The sequence below is a fragment of the Papio anubis genome, chromosome 11 (genome assembly GCF_008728515.1).
Source record: "Papio anubis isolate 15944 chromosome 11, Panubis1.0, whole genome shotgun sequence".
NCBI lineage: Eukaryota > Metazoa > Chordata > Mammalia > Primates > Cercopithecidae > Papio > Papio anubis.
In genome coordinates this window covers 65,839,372-65,854,635 of record NC_044986.1, presented here as the reverse complement: position 1 = coordinate 65,854,635, position 15,264 = coordinate 65,839,372, and the positions used below count along the sequence as shown (strand labels likewise).

General features: G+C 49.2%; 1 protein-coding gene across 4 annotated transcripts in view; it reads right to left on the bottom strand.

Annotated features, from left to right (window-relative positions):
* Nucleotides 1–2,265: 2,265 nt before the first annotated feature.
* The window catches only part of HK1 (hexokinase 1), a 127,856-nt gene continuing 114,857 nt past the window's right edge, over nt 2,266–15,264 (bottom strand). For all 4 annotated transcript variants that reach the window (XM_009214783.4, XM_017962979.3, XM_003903845.3 and 1 more), the window contains 5 exons: nt 14,609–14,708; nt 11,831–12,014; nt 9,334–9,489; nt 5,320–5,553; nt 2,266–3,156 (listed from right to left, as the gene is read on the bottom strand). In XM_009214783.4, the coding sequence (XP_009213047.1) occupies nt 3,012–3,156; nt 5,320–5,553; nt 9,334–9,489; nt 11,831–12,014; nt 14,609–14,708 (819 nt within the window). In that variant the 3' untranslated portion in view covers nt 2,266–3,011. The remainder of the gene's footprint in view (nt 3,157–5,319; nt 5,554–9,333; nt 9,490–11,830; nt 12,015–14,608; nt 14,709–15,264) is intronic.

The following is a 15,264-nucleotide window of genomic DNA, read 5'->3' as shown; positions in this document are numbered from 1 at the left end:
GCCTTCCTGGGGCACACAAGAATATGTATAAAAGAAAAGCTGCAAATGTGATGATAAAAGGCAACTGACTTCCAGCCTCAGTTTGAGCTATTAGGGAGTGGTGGGGGCCATGGCAACCTGGAGAGGATAGGCATTCAAAGGGGACAGGAACTACTCAGCTCTGGACAAGCGTTGCCACATGGTAATGGGAGCCCACTGTTGCTAGATATTCCTAAATCTTTCGAGAGAAGCTATAAATCCACATTTGTATGTGAGTCTTCCAGATTTGTTGAATTTGACCCACATTTTTGTAAACTTTGCATAAGCTAAACAAAACATATCCGTGGGCAATGCAACCATGACACTGACTCACCATCAGGATGCGGATACAAAGGAGGAAACTTCTTATTTCACGAAGCCCAGTGACTGAGTCAGCGGAGGGCTTCTCTGTCTCAGTATTTAAGATGTAAGATACAGCCCAGGTAGATGGTGATTAAGAGTCAAAAAAGCCAGCTGTTTCCCCTCAGGCAAGTCACTGTGACCTCTGCCCAGTATCGTCACTACTTCACAGGGATGCTGTGAGGAACGATGGGAGTCATGCCTATAAGCTAGCAGGCCAGGCCAGATTAAGTGCCCAATACATGGTAGCCAGGACTTTTTTTTTTTTTTTTTTGAGACAGGGTCTCTGTCTGTGAGACCCAGGCAGGAGTGCAGTGGCACCATCACGGCTCACTGCAGCCTCAACCTCCTGGGCTCAGGGGATCCTCCCGCCTCAGTCTCCCATGTAGCTGGGACCACAGGTACACACCACCACACCCAGCTAATTTTTAAGTTTTTTTGTAGATATGGGGTCTTGCTATGTTGCTCAGGCTGGTCTTGAACTCCTGGGCTCAATCATTCCTCCTGCCTGTCTCCTGAAGTGGTGGGATTACAGATGTGAACCACCACACCTGGCTGTTAGCCATGACTCTTAACTGTTTTATACAAAAGCCACCTACAAAGCAGCAGCACAGCTCCCACCCACTCCCACTTCTGCAGCAAGAAGCTGGAGGGCAGAAAGCAGCAACTGTCTCAACTCCCAGAAAGCTCCAGGTCTGGCCCAGCCCCTCCCAAGGGCACACCTCCTCCTGCTTGCCAACTCAGCCTCCACGCCCTGGTTCCCCTGCAGAAGAACCATGTAACATTGTCAACGCACACTGGAAGGTGTAATGCTACCTGTGTTCTCCAAAAAATCCCTGCTCCACAGACACCAGCACCATGCCCCCAATAAAGGGAATCTGATCTCACCAAACCAGGTGGTTTGGCAATCAGTCCTGTGGAAAGCCACTTAGAGCCGCAACTGTGGCTTGGGACATGACAGGGTGCTTGGGTGCAGAGTGACACGGAACCCACCAAAGGCTGGGGGAGAATCCAAAATGGTAGCCTGGGGATGGACCGGGAATCTCTTGAGGTGGGGGTGGATAGGGCGAGTAAAAGGGTCAGACAAGGGTTAGTTTCCTAGGGATGGGGTCAGTCTAAGATCCAGGAGGGATGGGCCGGGAGTGATGGCTCATGCCTATAATCCTCGCACTGTGGGAGGCTGAGGCGGGCAGATTGCTTGAGCTCAGGAGTTGCAGACCAGACCTGGCAACATAGTGAGACCCTGTCTACAGAAAATAAAAATAAAGAAAAAAGATCCAGGAGTGGGAGAGTGCAGTCACCCTGGGCTGCTTGAAGATTTCATCTGTGTTTGGGTGGAGGGGGCGGAGGGGGTGGGGCAGGGCACATTTCATCCTTTGTCTTGGGGTTGGCAGAGAGGAAGATGAAGGGCAGGATCCGTGTGGGGATGGCAGAGAGGGGACCAGTGTTGCGGTCCTCTCACTGAACCCAAGCAGCCTGGAAGCCAAGTGGCCTTGTTCTGTAATCCCAGCACTTTAGGAGGTCGAGGCAGGCAGATCACTTAGGTGTGGAGTTCGAGACCAGTCTGGCCAACATGGTGAAAACCCCATCTCTACTAAAAATACAAAAATTAGCCGGATGTAGGGATGAGCACCTGTAGTCCCAACTACTCAGGAGGCTGAGGCAGGAGAATCGCTTGAACTTGGGAGGCAGAGGTTGCAGTGAGCTGAGATTGTGCCACTGCACTCCAGTCTGGGTGACAGCAAGACTCCATCTCAAAAAAAAAAAAACCTCCTCCACCCAGAAGGCCACAAAACTCCCCCAATGTTTGGTCTTTGCCACATCCCAAGAAACCGCGCCCCCCTCCGCCTGTCCCCCCATCCCCAGCCATTAAGCATCACTCGGGTCTTTGAATCGGTACAAAGTTTACTAGGTCATATTACATGGCTCACAAAGCGGTGGGAAATTCCAGTGATGGCATTGTTTGTTGGTTGGTTCCTTTTACCCAAATGGAGACAAGACACATTTCCGCAGGACTGTCCACCTCCCCCCACGAGACAAACAGAATGCGAGACTGTCACACGTGGCTAGGACTGGTTCCACGGACACACGATTTTGTGGCATTGACACACCACAATGCGATGCCAGGCCATATAGGTGCCAGGAGGGGAGGAAGCAGCTAATGCTATGCCCACACTCGCCTTCAGGCAGTGCCCCCAGGAGGGAGGCCTGGCAGTGTCTGCTGGTGATAATACATTTCACACGGGGAGGGGGAACCCCAAGGATGGGCTTTGGAGGCCCAGAAGGCCCATCAGGTGGTGTGACTTTCCATCTCCAGTCAATAAATAACTCTGTTGGATGAATGCATACGTTAGAAATGGATGCCACTACACTTCACACGTGGGGGACCAGGTCGAAATCAAACCATGCAGAGTGGCAGGGCAGGTGAGGAGGGATCCGGGTGAGAGATATTATCAACAGCACACGCTCTATTCTGTACCCTACAATATACACCATTAGTTGGATTTTGCTTTCCTCCCCGCGCCGGCGGGCCCCGGCGCCGGCGTCTCCCAGCACAACTCGCTGGAAGGGTAGGGGGTCGCCGCTCGAAGAGAGAAGTGCTGGAGAGGCAGCAGGCTGGGGATCCCGGGCTCTTAGCTGCTTGCCTCTGTGCGTAACCGCACGCCCACTGCCGTGATGAGGGCGGCTCCCTTGCCGCTGCCATCCTCAGACAGGAGGAAGGACACGTTACATTTTGGTGAGAGTTCCTTCACCGTCTGGTGCATGATTCTGGAGAAGCTAAAAAGGATGAGAAAACAGGAGAAGGTAGTTGGAGGAAGATGAGAGATGCTGGGCCTACCTGAAAACACCAAAGCACAGACAGCCCCCTGACTGGTGATGATTCGACTTAGGATTCTTCGACTTTGTGATGGGTTTATCGGGGCATAAGCATCGGAAGTCAAAGAGACTCTGAACCTAACAATAAGAAGCGTGAACGCAGTTGGGAGGGAGGCTGCTTAGAAGCAGCTGTGGCCAGTTGAGAATGGCTGGGAGGCAAGTGGGCCTATGGTCAATCCCATTGTCACAGTTTTCGGCAGAGAGGCCCAACTGCGAATCCAAACACAACTGCTCTGTATGGCTTATGAGGGCTAGGACATGAATAACACACACAGCCACATTGGAGCTTGAGGCTCCAAGGGGACCTCAAAACCAAGGAGGATGTTAGGGGCCGATATGGATCATTAAGGCAGGCCCAAGCGGACCAAGCACTGGATCGGTTCAGGAGGCTACGCAGGAATGAATATCACCCACCTCCAGCTGCAGCCCTGAGACCCCCAGCCCCCAACCATCAACAGCCTGGCTCCCAAAGACAGGAATGCCCTCCAGTGAAGATAGTATCTGAACAAAGGCTGAATCTACATACTTGCAATTTGGGCTGAAAATGAAAGGCAGGGTCAGGCTGAAGATGCTTGGGGCTCTCAAAAGTAGTCACTGCCCTTGGTTGGGGACCTATTAGGTGGGCCAAGTGTGGTGGCTCATGCCAGCACTTTGGGAGGCCAAGGTGGGAGGATCACTTGAGCCAAGGAGTTTGAGGACCTACCAGGTGCCCCATACTTTATAGATCTAATTTCTAGTCCTGCCAGTGGCTGCCACCCCATGAGGAAGATGAGATTTTGCAGAGATTAAGCAATTGCACACAGATTCTAAGTGACAGTGCCAGGGTTAAATCCAAGAGTATGTGGCTCCAAAGCCTAGCCCTAAACCACTCCTGTGTGCTGCCTCAGCTGATGGCAAGGAGAGCTATTAAGCAGGAGAGACAGAGGTGAGGATGGAGCAAGACAGATGGTTCCACCCCAAGCCACGGCCATGAGGTAAGCAGGTAACGTCTACACTGAGTCGGGTGAGGTTGTTTATAAGTAGGATGACACTGTGGTCTCATTTATCTGGGATGGTCCTAGTTTGCCTACAGTCCCAGAGTAATAATTATTAGCACTCCTGACTGGCAAGAGTACCTTAGTGTAGACAATAAATAATATGGTCACCCTATTCATAAAAGCCAAGCTTTGAGACATGTGGTGGATCACAATCACACAGCAAGTGCAATCACATGTCCTTCTCTGGCATGGGGGATCAGACGCCTGACAAGAGAGAGGCCACTCCCTACCCCTCCCTGCCATGAAGCCCAGGGCCCAAACCACTCCCGCCCTTTCAAGTCTTAGCAAACTGATTCAGCAGATGAACAAGAGAGTGGCTCTCCCTCCTTTCCCATTTTATTTTTTGAGATAGGGTCTTACTCTGTTGCCCAGGCTGGAGTACAGTGGCGTGATCTGGGCTCACTGCAATCTCCACCTCCCAGGCTCAAGCAATCCTCCTGCCTCTGCCTCCCGAGTAGCTGGGACTACAGGCATTCACCACCATCCTCGGTTAATTTTCAAAATTTTTTTGTACAGAGAAGGTCTCACTATGTGGCCTAGGCTGGTCTCAAACTCCTGAACTCAAGCAGTCCTCCACCTAGGCCTCCCAAAGTGCTGGATTACAGGTGTGAACCACTGCACCCGGCTCCTCCCCTTTCTTAATATCCTCTCCCCACTTACCCAACGCAGCCTCTGGCCTGGCTACAGCTCACCAGGCTTATGAGTGAGCCCACGCCCACCCTCACCTCCTCTCCCACTGCCCAGCCCCCACCTAACAGGGCCTAGGAGGAGTGGAGTGAGGGTCACATCATGCCACTGGTGTGAGCTGGCCAAGTGAAGCCACTTCTCTATATCTCCCTAAGGATCCCAGTCAAACCCTACAAACTGTTCATTACCTTGTCCCAGATAATCTCCAGTTCCTGAACGTACAGCCTTTAGGCTGGCTGGGCTCCGGCAGGGAATTTCCCCAGCATGAACCACACCGATACCCCCTAATCCAAAGGGATCCCAGCAAGCTCTGCACATCCCAACTGGAAGGCCCACTCACTGCGGATGAAGCTTATAGAGCGTCCCGTCCACTCCCACAGTCACGTTCAGACGGTCCAGTCCTCTGTTCTCTCGGATCTTATCCACCACCGCAGCCATGCCTGCGCCACACAGCTGCGCGGCCCTCCTGGACACCACCCCGCACACAGTCTTGACGAGGATACTGTCATCGCAGGTGCTATTCAGACCCAGCTGCTGGAGGATGGCCCGGACCTGGAGCAGTGCTAATCGGTCACTGTGGGGGACAAAAGCCAGAGGGCTGGATGAAGTGGGACCCACAAGAGCAGCCTGGGGACCGCCTCCGAAGGATGGCCCCCCCCAGTCACTGTACTCATCCACAAACAGAGTCAAGGGCAAGTGTTACATGTTAAATTGTGGAGAATTTGGCAAATCTAGCAAAATAAAAATTGGAAAATTTAAACCACTATCTCAACATCTAGGAAAATGCTATTAACATTCTAATATATTTCCTTCCAGTTTATTTTTCCTAGCTGGTATGCTTTCTCATGATATGCGAAATGGGATTATCCTTGATATGTGATTTTCTTGCTGTTTCCTGTTTCATGCCTTGAGCAATTTCCCACAGCCTTATCTGAGAACAGGATTGGAAACAGCTGCCACAATATTCCTTCTAGGGATGCACCATGATTTCTTTAGCCCATTCGGAGAAATTCAAGTTAATTGCAATTTTCTGCTATTATAAAGAAACATTTTAGGCTGGGAGCGGTGGCTCACGCCTGTAATCCCAGCACTTTGGGAGGCCGAGGCAGGCAGATTGCCTAAACTCAGGAGTTCGAGACCAGCCTGGGCAATACAGTGAAACCCTGTCTCTACTAAAATATAAAAAATTAGCCAGGCATGGTGGCGTGTGCCTGTAGTCCCAGCTACTCAGGAGGCTGAGGCAGAAGAATTACTTGAACCCAGGAGGCGGAGGTTGCAGTGACCTGAGATTGTGCCACTGCACTCCAGCCTGGGCAGCTCAGTCTCACAAATTTGATAAAGTTTGTTTATAAATCTTAAATTTCTTTTGCTACACATTGCCAGATGCCTTACAGAAAATTTTATCCATTTACTCTCTCTTCAGCAGAGTATTTGGCCACACTTATTCTCACTGGAAAAGACCATTTTTTACAACTTTAGATAGTTTTATAAGGTGGCATCATAATCACAAGACTATAGTTTAATTTATATTCTTCTCTATTAGTGAGGATGACTTTTTTTTTTCCCATTTGTTTTTTGGCCATATAAACTACTTCTTATGTCTCAAGACTTTTCTCCTGGTATGTTTGTCTTGTTTATATTAAATTGAAAGAGATGATGATGACCAGGATGGTACACTGAAGACCAGCCAGGCTTCCTGGAGGACTTATCATGTAACATATATTTTACATACATTACCTTACTTACTCCTCAACCAACCAATGCATGTATGATTATTCCCATTTTAAAGATAAGGCAACTGAGGCTGGGAGAAATTGAGCATCGCAAAGCACACAGCTGGTGGAGAAGAGCAGGTGTAGACCAGACCTGCCAAAGCCCACCATGCCCTGCTAGGCGTCTTGTCATACACAGTACAAATGTCTTCCTCAGTTTACTGTTGCCTTTTAAGTTTGATTACTATTTTTTTTTTTTTTACTTATAGATGCTATGTAGCTATATTTGGCTATTTTTCTTTATGATTTCTTTCTTTGCTATTATGCTTGAAAAGACTTTCCACACCACTTCACACCCCTTAGGATGGCTATTCTCAAAAAACCCAGAAAATTACAAGTGTTGGCGCGGAGGTGGAGAACCTAGAACTTTCACGGGCTGCCGGTGGGAATGTACAATGTTACGGCCACTGTGGAAAACAACATGGTGGTTCCTCAAACAATTCAATGGGGAATTACCGTATGATCCCGCAGTTCCACTTAGGGTGCATACACACACACACAAACTGAAAGCAGGGACTAAAGGAGATACTGGTCACCCATGTTCATAGTAGCATCTGTCACAATATCCGAAAGGTGGAAGCAAGCCAAGTGTCCATGGATGGATGAATAAATAAACAAAACGCAGTGTGTGTGTGACGGAATATCACTCAGCCTTAAAAATAAGGAAATGATGGCCGGGCGCTGTGGTTCACGCCTGTAATCCCAGCACTTTGGGAGGCCAAGGCGGACGGATCACCTGAGGTCGGGAGTTTGGGACCAGCTTGACCAACATGAGGAAACCCCATCTCTACTAAAAATACAAAATTATTTCTAGTGGGGCGTGCCGGATGTGCATGGTGGTACGCCCCTGTAATCCCAGCTACTCAGGAGGCTGAGGCAGGAGAATCACTTGAACCTGGGAGGCAGAGGTTATGGTGAGCTGAGGTTGTGCCACTGCACTCCAGCCTGGGCAACAAGAGCGAAACTCCGTCTCAAAAAAAAAAAAAAATTAAAAAATAAGGAAATTCTAATACATGCCACAATACAGATGAACCTTAAGACATTATGCTAAGTGAATTAAGCCAGTCACAAAGGACAAATGCTATATGATTCTATTTATATGAAGTATCCAGAGTTGTCAAATCCAAAAAGACAGAGAGTAGAATGGTGGTTGCTGGGGTGGGGGAAGGGAGGAATGGGGAGTTAGTGTTTGCTGAGTACAGAGCTTCAGCTGAGGAGATGAAAAGTGTTCCGGAAATGGATGGTGGTGATAGCTGTGCGACTATGTGAATGTACTTAATGCCACCGAACTGTATACTTAAAAACCATTTTGCCTGGGTAAGAGCAATGTATAGGCTTGTTAGATTTTTTTTGTTTAAGGTTTAATATCTTTCTTTTCTTTCTTTCTTTTTTTTTTTTTTTTTTTTTTTTTGTTGTTGAGACAGGGTCTGTCTCTGTTGCCCAGGCTGGAGTGCAGTGGTGCAACCTCAGCTAACTGCAACCTCCGCCTCCTGGGCTCAAGCCGTCCTCCCACCTCAGCCTCCCAAATAGCTGGGACGACAGGAATGTGCCACCACACCCAGCTAGTTTTTGTGCTTTTTGTAGAAACAGGGTCTTGCCATGTTACCCGGGCTGGTCTCGAACACCTGAGCTCAAGTGATTCACCCGCCTCAGCCTCCTAAAGGGCTGGGATTACAGGCTTGAGCTACCATGCCCAGCCTACACAGAGCCTACATTAGGTTATTATGACCATTCTAAAAAGAACACAATATTTGCACAATTGCTTTTGTTTTTTCTGACCATTTTTCCTCCTTCTCACACAGTGTGCCTTGGAAGACAGCAAAGGCAAGGAAGAAACGTTCCCTGGACAGGAGAAAAGTAGAAAGAAGGTGGAACAACTTGCCGAGGGGCATCAGCTCCTAGGTGGCCTGGCACTGAACCCCAGGCTGCCTTTCAGATAAATCCAGGGTGGGCCCTATGCACCCCCAATTCAAGTATGTGTAGTGCACCTTTACCATCTGAAATGGAATCCATATAACCTTCTTACACACATAATTTCAAATAAATCAATATAATGCCCCAACATAAAGGATGGATAAAAGGAAAGTAAGTAATTTATTTACTTATTGAGATAGAGTCTCCTTCTGTTGCCGGGCCAGGCTGGAGTGCAGTGGCGCGATCTCAGTTCACTGCAACCTCCACCTCCTGGGTTCAAGCGAGTCTCCTGCCTCAGCCTCCCAAGTAGCTGGGATTACAGGCATATGCCACCACACCCGGCTAATTTTTTGTATTTTTAGTGGAGACAGGGTTTCATCATGTTAGCCGGGATGGTCTCAATCTCCTGACCTCGTGATTCACCCGCCTCAGCCTCCCAAAGTGCTGGGATTACAGGCGTGAGCCACCGCGCCAGGCCAAGGAAATTAATTTATAATAAAATTGTAAGATTTCACTATGCAAATGCCCAGGGTCTGCTATTCCAGAGGAGAAAAAACATCCTCAAAAATGGCCAATGTCCCCTAGGGTCCCTACCACCCCCATCACAATCCACTGGCCAGGAGACCTCTGAAGGGTGGGTGCTGGCAGGGAAGGCACTGCCCACTCACCTCTCGATCTGAGAGAGAAACTTGGTCTCAAAGATGCCCCGGGTCTTCAGCGGCTCTGAGATCTGCCCTCGGAAGAGGAATCCCTTCTTGGTGAAGTCAATTAAGATGTTGCGGACGATTTCACCCAGGTACATACCACTGATCATCTTCTCATACCTGAGACAGGAGGAGGGGCCTGGGGTGTCTATGGGAAGTGGCCAGGAGGACTGTCAGCCCTTGGTCTCAAGGTCACTCCGCGTCTCTTACTGCCCCTCAAACGCATCACCAACAGCCAGTGCCCAGCCCTGTGCTCTGCTGCAGAGGCAGCGTGGGAGGACCAGGGGGTCCTCCACTCTCTCACATCAGAAACACCACCACCAGCATTCATGTCTATCCGCTAGACTGGTCTCCCTCCTCAGCTACCTTCTAGCTCTCGGCCCCAAGGGCACTTCCCTGAGAGCCTGTCGTCCTCCTCCATCCTGGGTTCTACCTGCCTGTTTCAGGTTCCCACACACCTCACCATTCTCCTCCTTCATAACACACATGAGCTCACTGCCTCCCACCACCACTGCTGCAGTGACAGCCCCAAGAGGACAGGGCATGTGTGCCTTTTTCAGCTCTGAGTCCCCAGGGCACAGCACAGCATAGCATAGCACTGGGCCCTCAGTAAAGTGCCCAAAAAATACCTGCAGAATAAGCAAATGACTGGGCTAAGTCTTAAAGGAACAAGAAGACCAAAAAAAAAAAGGAAAGTTCCTAGATTTTTCTAAAGGTTTTGCAAATACCCAGAGTACTGGTCAAGCCCACAGCAGAGTGACAAAGCCACACAGAAGGGAGAATTCAGTGGCCACAACACACTGGAGGTCAACCTGTTCTTGGAACTTTGAATTTCCTGCCCTCTCCATGCTCAAGGGTCTCAAGGAATAACAAAGGATTGATTAATTTCCACGGCATATGCCCAAGCCCAGTGTCCCAAAGCTGAGAAGAGTCCCCTGGAATTCGGATACTCCAGGATTCCTCCTATTTCATGTGGTACATGGAAGAACATGAAACACAATGGAATCACAGAGGGGTGGACACCACTACCAAGTCCCATCCAGTCCTTCTCATTCCACCACAAAGACCACCCCAGTTTGGTGCTGACATGTCTTTAACCCCTTCCAACACTTGCTGATTCCCCCCTTTTTAACCAAGAGGATCTTACTATTATTGTTGTTATTATTGTTACTAATTTTTAGTAGAGATGGGGTCTCGCTATGCTGCCCAGGGTGGTCTCAACTTCCTGAGCTCAAGCAATCCGCCCGCCTTGGCCTCCCAAAGTTCTAGGATTACTTTGATGATCCACTGCACCCGGGCCAAAGGGGGTTTTAGCTCAGGGCCTTTGGTAGGCGACAGCATCTAGCTGGACTTGAATAACACAGTTCTTCACTATACTCATTTTATAGTTACCATCTCTTTATGGTAATACTGTTTCTCCCTCTTTTTCCTCCTTCATTAAATGTCAGTAAAGACTATAAGTGCCAGGCGTGGTGGCTCATGCCTGTAATCCCAGCACTCTGGGAAGCCTAGACAGGCAGATCACCTGAGGTTGGGAGTTCGAGACCAGCCTGACCAACATGGAGAAACCCCATCTCTACTAAAAATATAAAATTAGCCGGGTGTGATGGCGCATGCCTGTAATCCCAGCTACTGGGGGAAGCTGAGGCAGAAGAATCACTTGAACCCGGGAGATGGAGGTTGTGGTGAGCCGAGATCACGCCACTGCACTCCAGCCTGGGCAATAAGAGCGAAACTCCGTCTCAAAAAAAAAAAAAAAAAAAAAAGGAGTATAAGCTGATTTAAAGAAAAACACTAAGTAAATAACAGCATAGGTGGTATTCAGAAACAGCAAAAACCTTGAGGGGGCTAGGGAATGACTCGTGTTGGGTGCTACTCCAGCCCTTCTTTCTGCTCCTGGGAGACAACTTGGACCAACTCATCCTGGCTGTGGCAGAGGATGGCCTGATTCCTGGGGGCTTGGGACAAAGGGTCACTTGTCTCATTTCGGAGTATGGCAGACACTGCCATTTTGGACATGGTCCCTGAGACCTGAGCTGCAGAGCTCCACACGGCCACTAGGTGGTGCAGGAGGCTCGCAGAGGGAAGTACAATTGCCACAGGGCCTCTGCTTCACCCCAACCTGCCACCCAGCCACCCTCACCCCACCCCCTTGTTATTCTGATGGGGAAGGAACACAGCAAGAGGATCGGAAGGCCAGAATCCTCCAGGCTAAAAAACAGTCACAGGTGGCCCCTAGACAGGCATCAACCCCAGGCCATCTTGTACCATGTTGGGGGTCTGTCCTCCCTGGTTCTCTGCTGTCCAAAAGGCCAAGGTCAGGAGTGAGCCAGGGGGTCCAGTCTTGAAGCCTCTGTTCACACCTCTCCTCCTAGAAACTTCTTCCACTGCAAGTGGCAGAATGCAGCCAAGTGCTGCCCCCATCCCGACTGTGGGTGCCCTCTCCGCCAGGCGGGGTTACCTTTGTTTCCCGGCATTTAGGGAATATTCATCCACCAGTCTGTCGTACTGTGTCCTGATATCATCCAGACACCCATTGTCCCCAAAGGCCCCCCACTCCATGTTGATGCACATCAGCCCCCGGTCTCCCTCCACCATCTCCACATTCTTCATCTCCTCCATGTAGCAGGCATTGCTGCCAGTCCCTGGAACACACAAAGGGGCAGTGAGGAGCGGTGGCCTTGCATTTGGGGGTCTTGCAACTGCTTTATGTTGGAAAGAGAGATGGAGCAAGCACGGTAGAGATTTAGGCAACATTCAGACCAGAAGAAAAAATATATACATAGACACACAACAATATGCATACATGCCTATACAATACATACATGCCTATACAATACATACATGCCTATACAATACATACATGCCTATATGTATGTGTATAAAATATTAGGGGATTATCTTCTATTATACTATGGATATTCACTTATTTTCTTTTTCTTTTCTTCAAGACAGTGTCTGGCTCTGTCACCCAGGCTGGAGTGCAGTGGCGCAATCTCGGCTCACTGCAACCTCCAAGTCAGGGCTCAAGTGATTTTCCCACCTCAGTCTTCCAAGTGGCTGGAACTACAGGCACCACCACCATGCCTGGCTTTTTTAAATTTTTAGCAGAGATAGGATTTTGCCATGTTGCCTAGGTTCATCTCAAATTCCAGGGCTCAAGCTACCCTCTCGCCTCAGCCTCACAAAGTGATTACAGGCGTGAGGCACCATGCCCAGGCCCACTTATCTTTTCTTGACAAGGATGGTTGGTCATGGACTATGCCTGCTCAATAAGCTTTTCTACATATCTTGGGATGAAGCCCACAGTTCAGGGCAGGACAGTGTCTTCAGCATTTCAAGGGGGGCTTTCAAAAGCAATGGTTTTTCATCCTTTTTGTATCAGACCTCTGAAGATCAGATGATTCTTCTATGAAAAAGACACCTTTCTCTGGGTGGACCCACACACCGCACACATGTAACCTGGCATATGCTTGCCAGGGGCTCAGGAATCTCTGACTTCCATTCCTGAACTCCCTAGAGAAGAGTCGCTTAAAATAGAAGGACCACAGACTGCTGTTCCAGCCCAAGAGGAGCTAAGAAACTGAAGGCAAGCATCCTGCAACTTTCACAGCAATTTTAATTGCCATGATATCCAAGCTTGTGGTCACTGAACTTGTCTCACTGAATAGACTGGACATTTAAAAACCAATCAACTAACCCAGGAAGAGTGCTTCACACACATATTTTAATATGCACCTGGATCACCTGGGGACCCTAAGAAGCAGATCCAGATTCAAGAGGCTTGGGCCGGGACCTGAGAGCCTGCGTCTCTAACAAGCTCCCAGGATGATGCTAATGATGCACCCAGGAGCACCATCCACCCATCCAGGGTGGGATGTAGGTGAACCTTCATCAGGAGGACACAAGACACACCCCCTGACCAGACCAAAAGGGCTTTGGTAGTTTTCATCCCCTTTGAAGAAACTTAAGTAGAGTTCAAAGACTGTACAGCTGGATGATGTTTGTTCTTTGTTTTCTCAGCCCCCTTTTCACCCAAGGTTAAAACTGAGAGAAGAGGAGCTCCAAAAATGGAAGATGATGGGAGTGGGAGATGCAAAGAAAGTCAAAACATGGAAACTATACATCTTGCCTATGTGAGTCCTGAGCAAAGAGATCAATTGATGGAGGAAAGAAGAAGTAGTTATGAAATGTAGCTGGAGCCTGGTGCCAGGAAACAGGCGGGTCTACCTCCCAGGAGGGAAGGTGGGGCCCCTAGCTTTGCATTTCATACCTAAGCCCATTCATAGAAAGAAAGGGAGGGGCTGGGTGGAGAAAGCCAGGCCCCAAACAACCTTTCACCAAGAGCTGCTCCCTAGTTTTTTTTAATTTCAACAGAAGCGAAAAGTGGCTTAACAATGAATGAAAAATTCTTCCTGGCACCTGGAAGGCAGCCTGCTGGGGCCTCTTCCCAAGCTCTAGATGCTCAGCAACTGATTCCGTAGCAGGGGTGCCACTGCTCACTGGCCAGGCAGAGTCTGCAGATGTTGGCTAAGAAACTCTCTGGGGTCTTTCCCAGCATCCCCTGACATGAGGAGCAGGACCAGCAGGACAAATGGTTTCCTCATAGCCCAAATCAATATGCTTCAGGAACGATGTGCTCGAGGCCCAGACCCCTAATGTGTTTGGATTACAAGGCAACAAGCTGCAGTGACCACCTCTCTGCAACCCCCTTCAGTGGCTGGGACCAAGCACAAACAGTGGCTGCTAAAGGCAAACTGGTGCCCAAGACCATCCTGCCCCTTTCCATGCTCTAAGCATGGTCAGCATGGGAAGTGCTCTCTACTTCCTTTCCAGCCTCAGACTCCCTCCCTACCCCATCCCTCTGCAATACCTGCCCAGAGCCCCTCCATACAAGGCCCATAGAGCTGCCATGTTTGCCAGTCCCGCTCCAGGTACCTGTCTCCACTCAAGCCACGTGAGCCTTTTGGGGCCTCATTCCTCAAGAGTTCAGTTCATGACAGTCTGATCATAAGCAATGTGTAGCATTATGGGTGTCTTAGGAAAGAGACCCTGACCCCCGGCCCCCGTTGGAGACTCTGCAGCCTTCATCCAGCCCTGAACTCTGGAGGTGGTCAGGAAACGATACTGACAGATAAGACTACCCCATACAGAGGACCAAGCTGCCGGGCCAAGGCTCCACAAAACAGGGAAAGCCCAGCCTTCCCTTCCCCAGGGAGAGACCTTCCAGGAAACTCACCAACAATGAGTCCGACCTCACAGGTGGGCTCCTCATAAGCACAGGTCATCATGGTGCCCACTGTGTCGTTGACCACAGCCACCACGTCCAGGTCAAATTCCTTTGCAAAGAAAGGGACACAGCTTTAGGAATAGGATCATTATGCCTGGCTTGAATGCTGCTGGTTCTGTCTGCTGCACTGCAGTCAGAGAGCCCTGGTTATCATGTTAGATGGTTTTCTTACCAGCCTACAAAAACGTAATGAATGTTCCTTCACAGACTAAACCTCTGCTATTAAGGATATATCTGAAACATGAGATCTAAGGAAGGGAAAGTATTCTACCCATTTTACAGATACTATTAGAGTGAATCATAGAATAGGGGAGACAAGCAGCAATGATCAAATAGCTTCTTCCCTTTGGAGTTTAAAGCATTATGGCCTTTCAGAGGGCAAAACGGAAAATATCAAACTCATTGCTCAGAATCTGTCCTTGAGAAATAGTCATGCAGGTGCACAAAGGCACACATACAAGGATATTTACTGCATGACGTGCAAGTCAGAAAAAGGAAACAATCCAAGTGTAGATCAAATGGGCTATGTAAACCGCAATCCAGACATATGCTGGAATCCTACACAGCCAGGAAAAAGAAAGAGGTTGGTCTAAATGCAATGATGA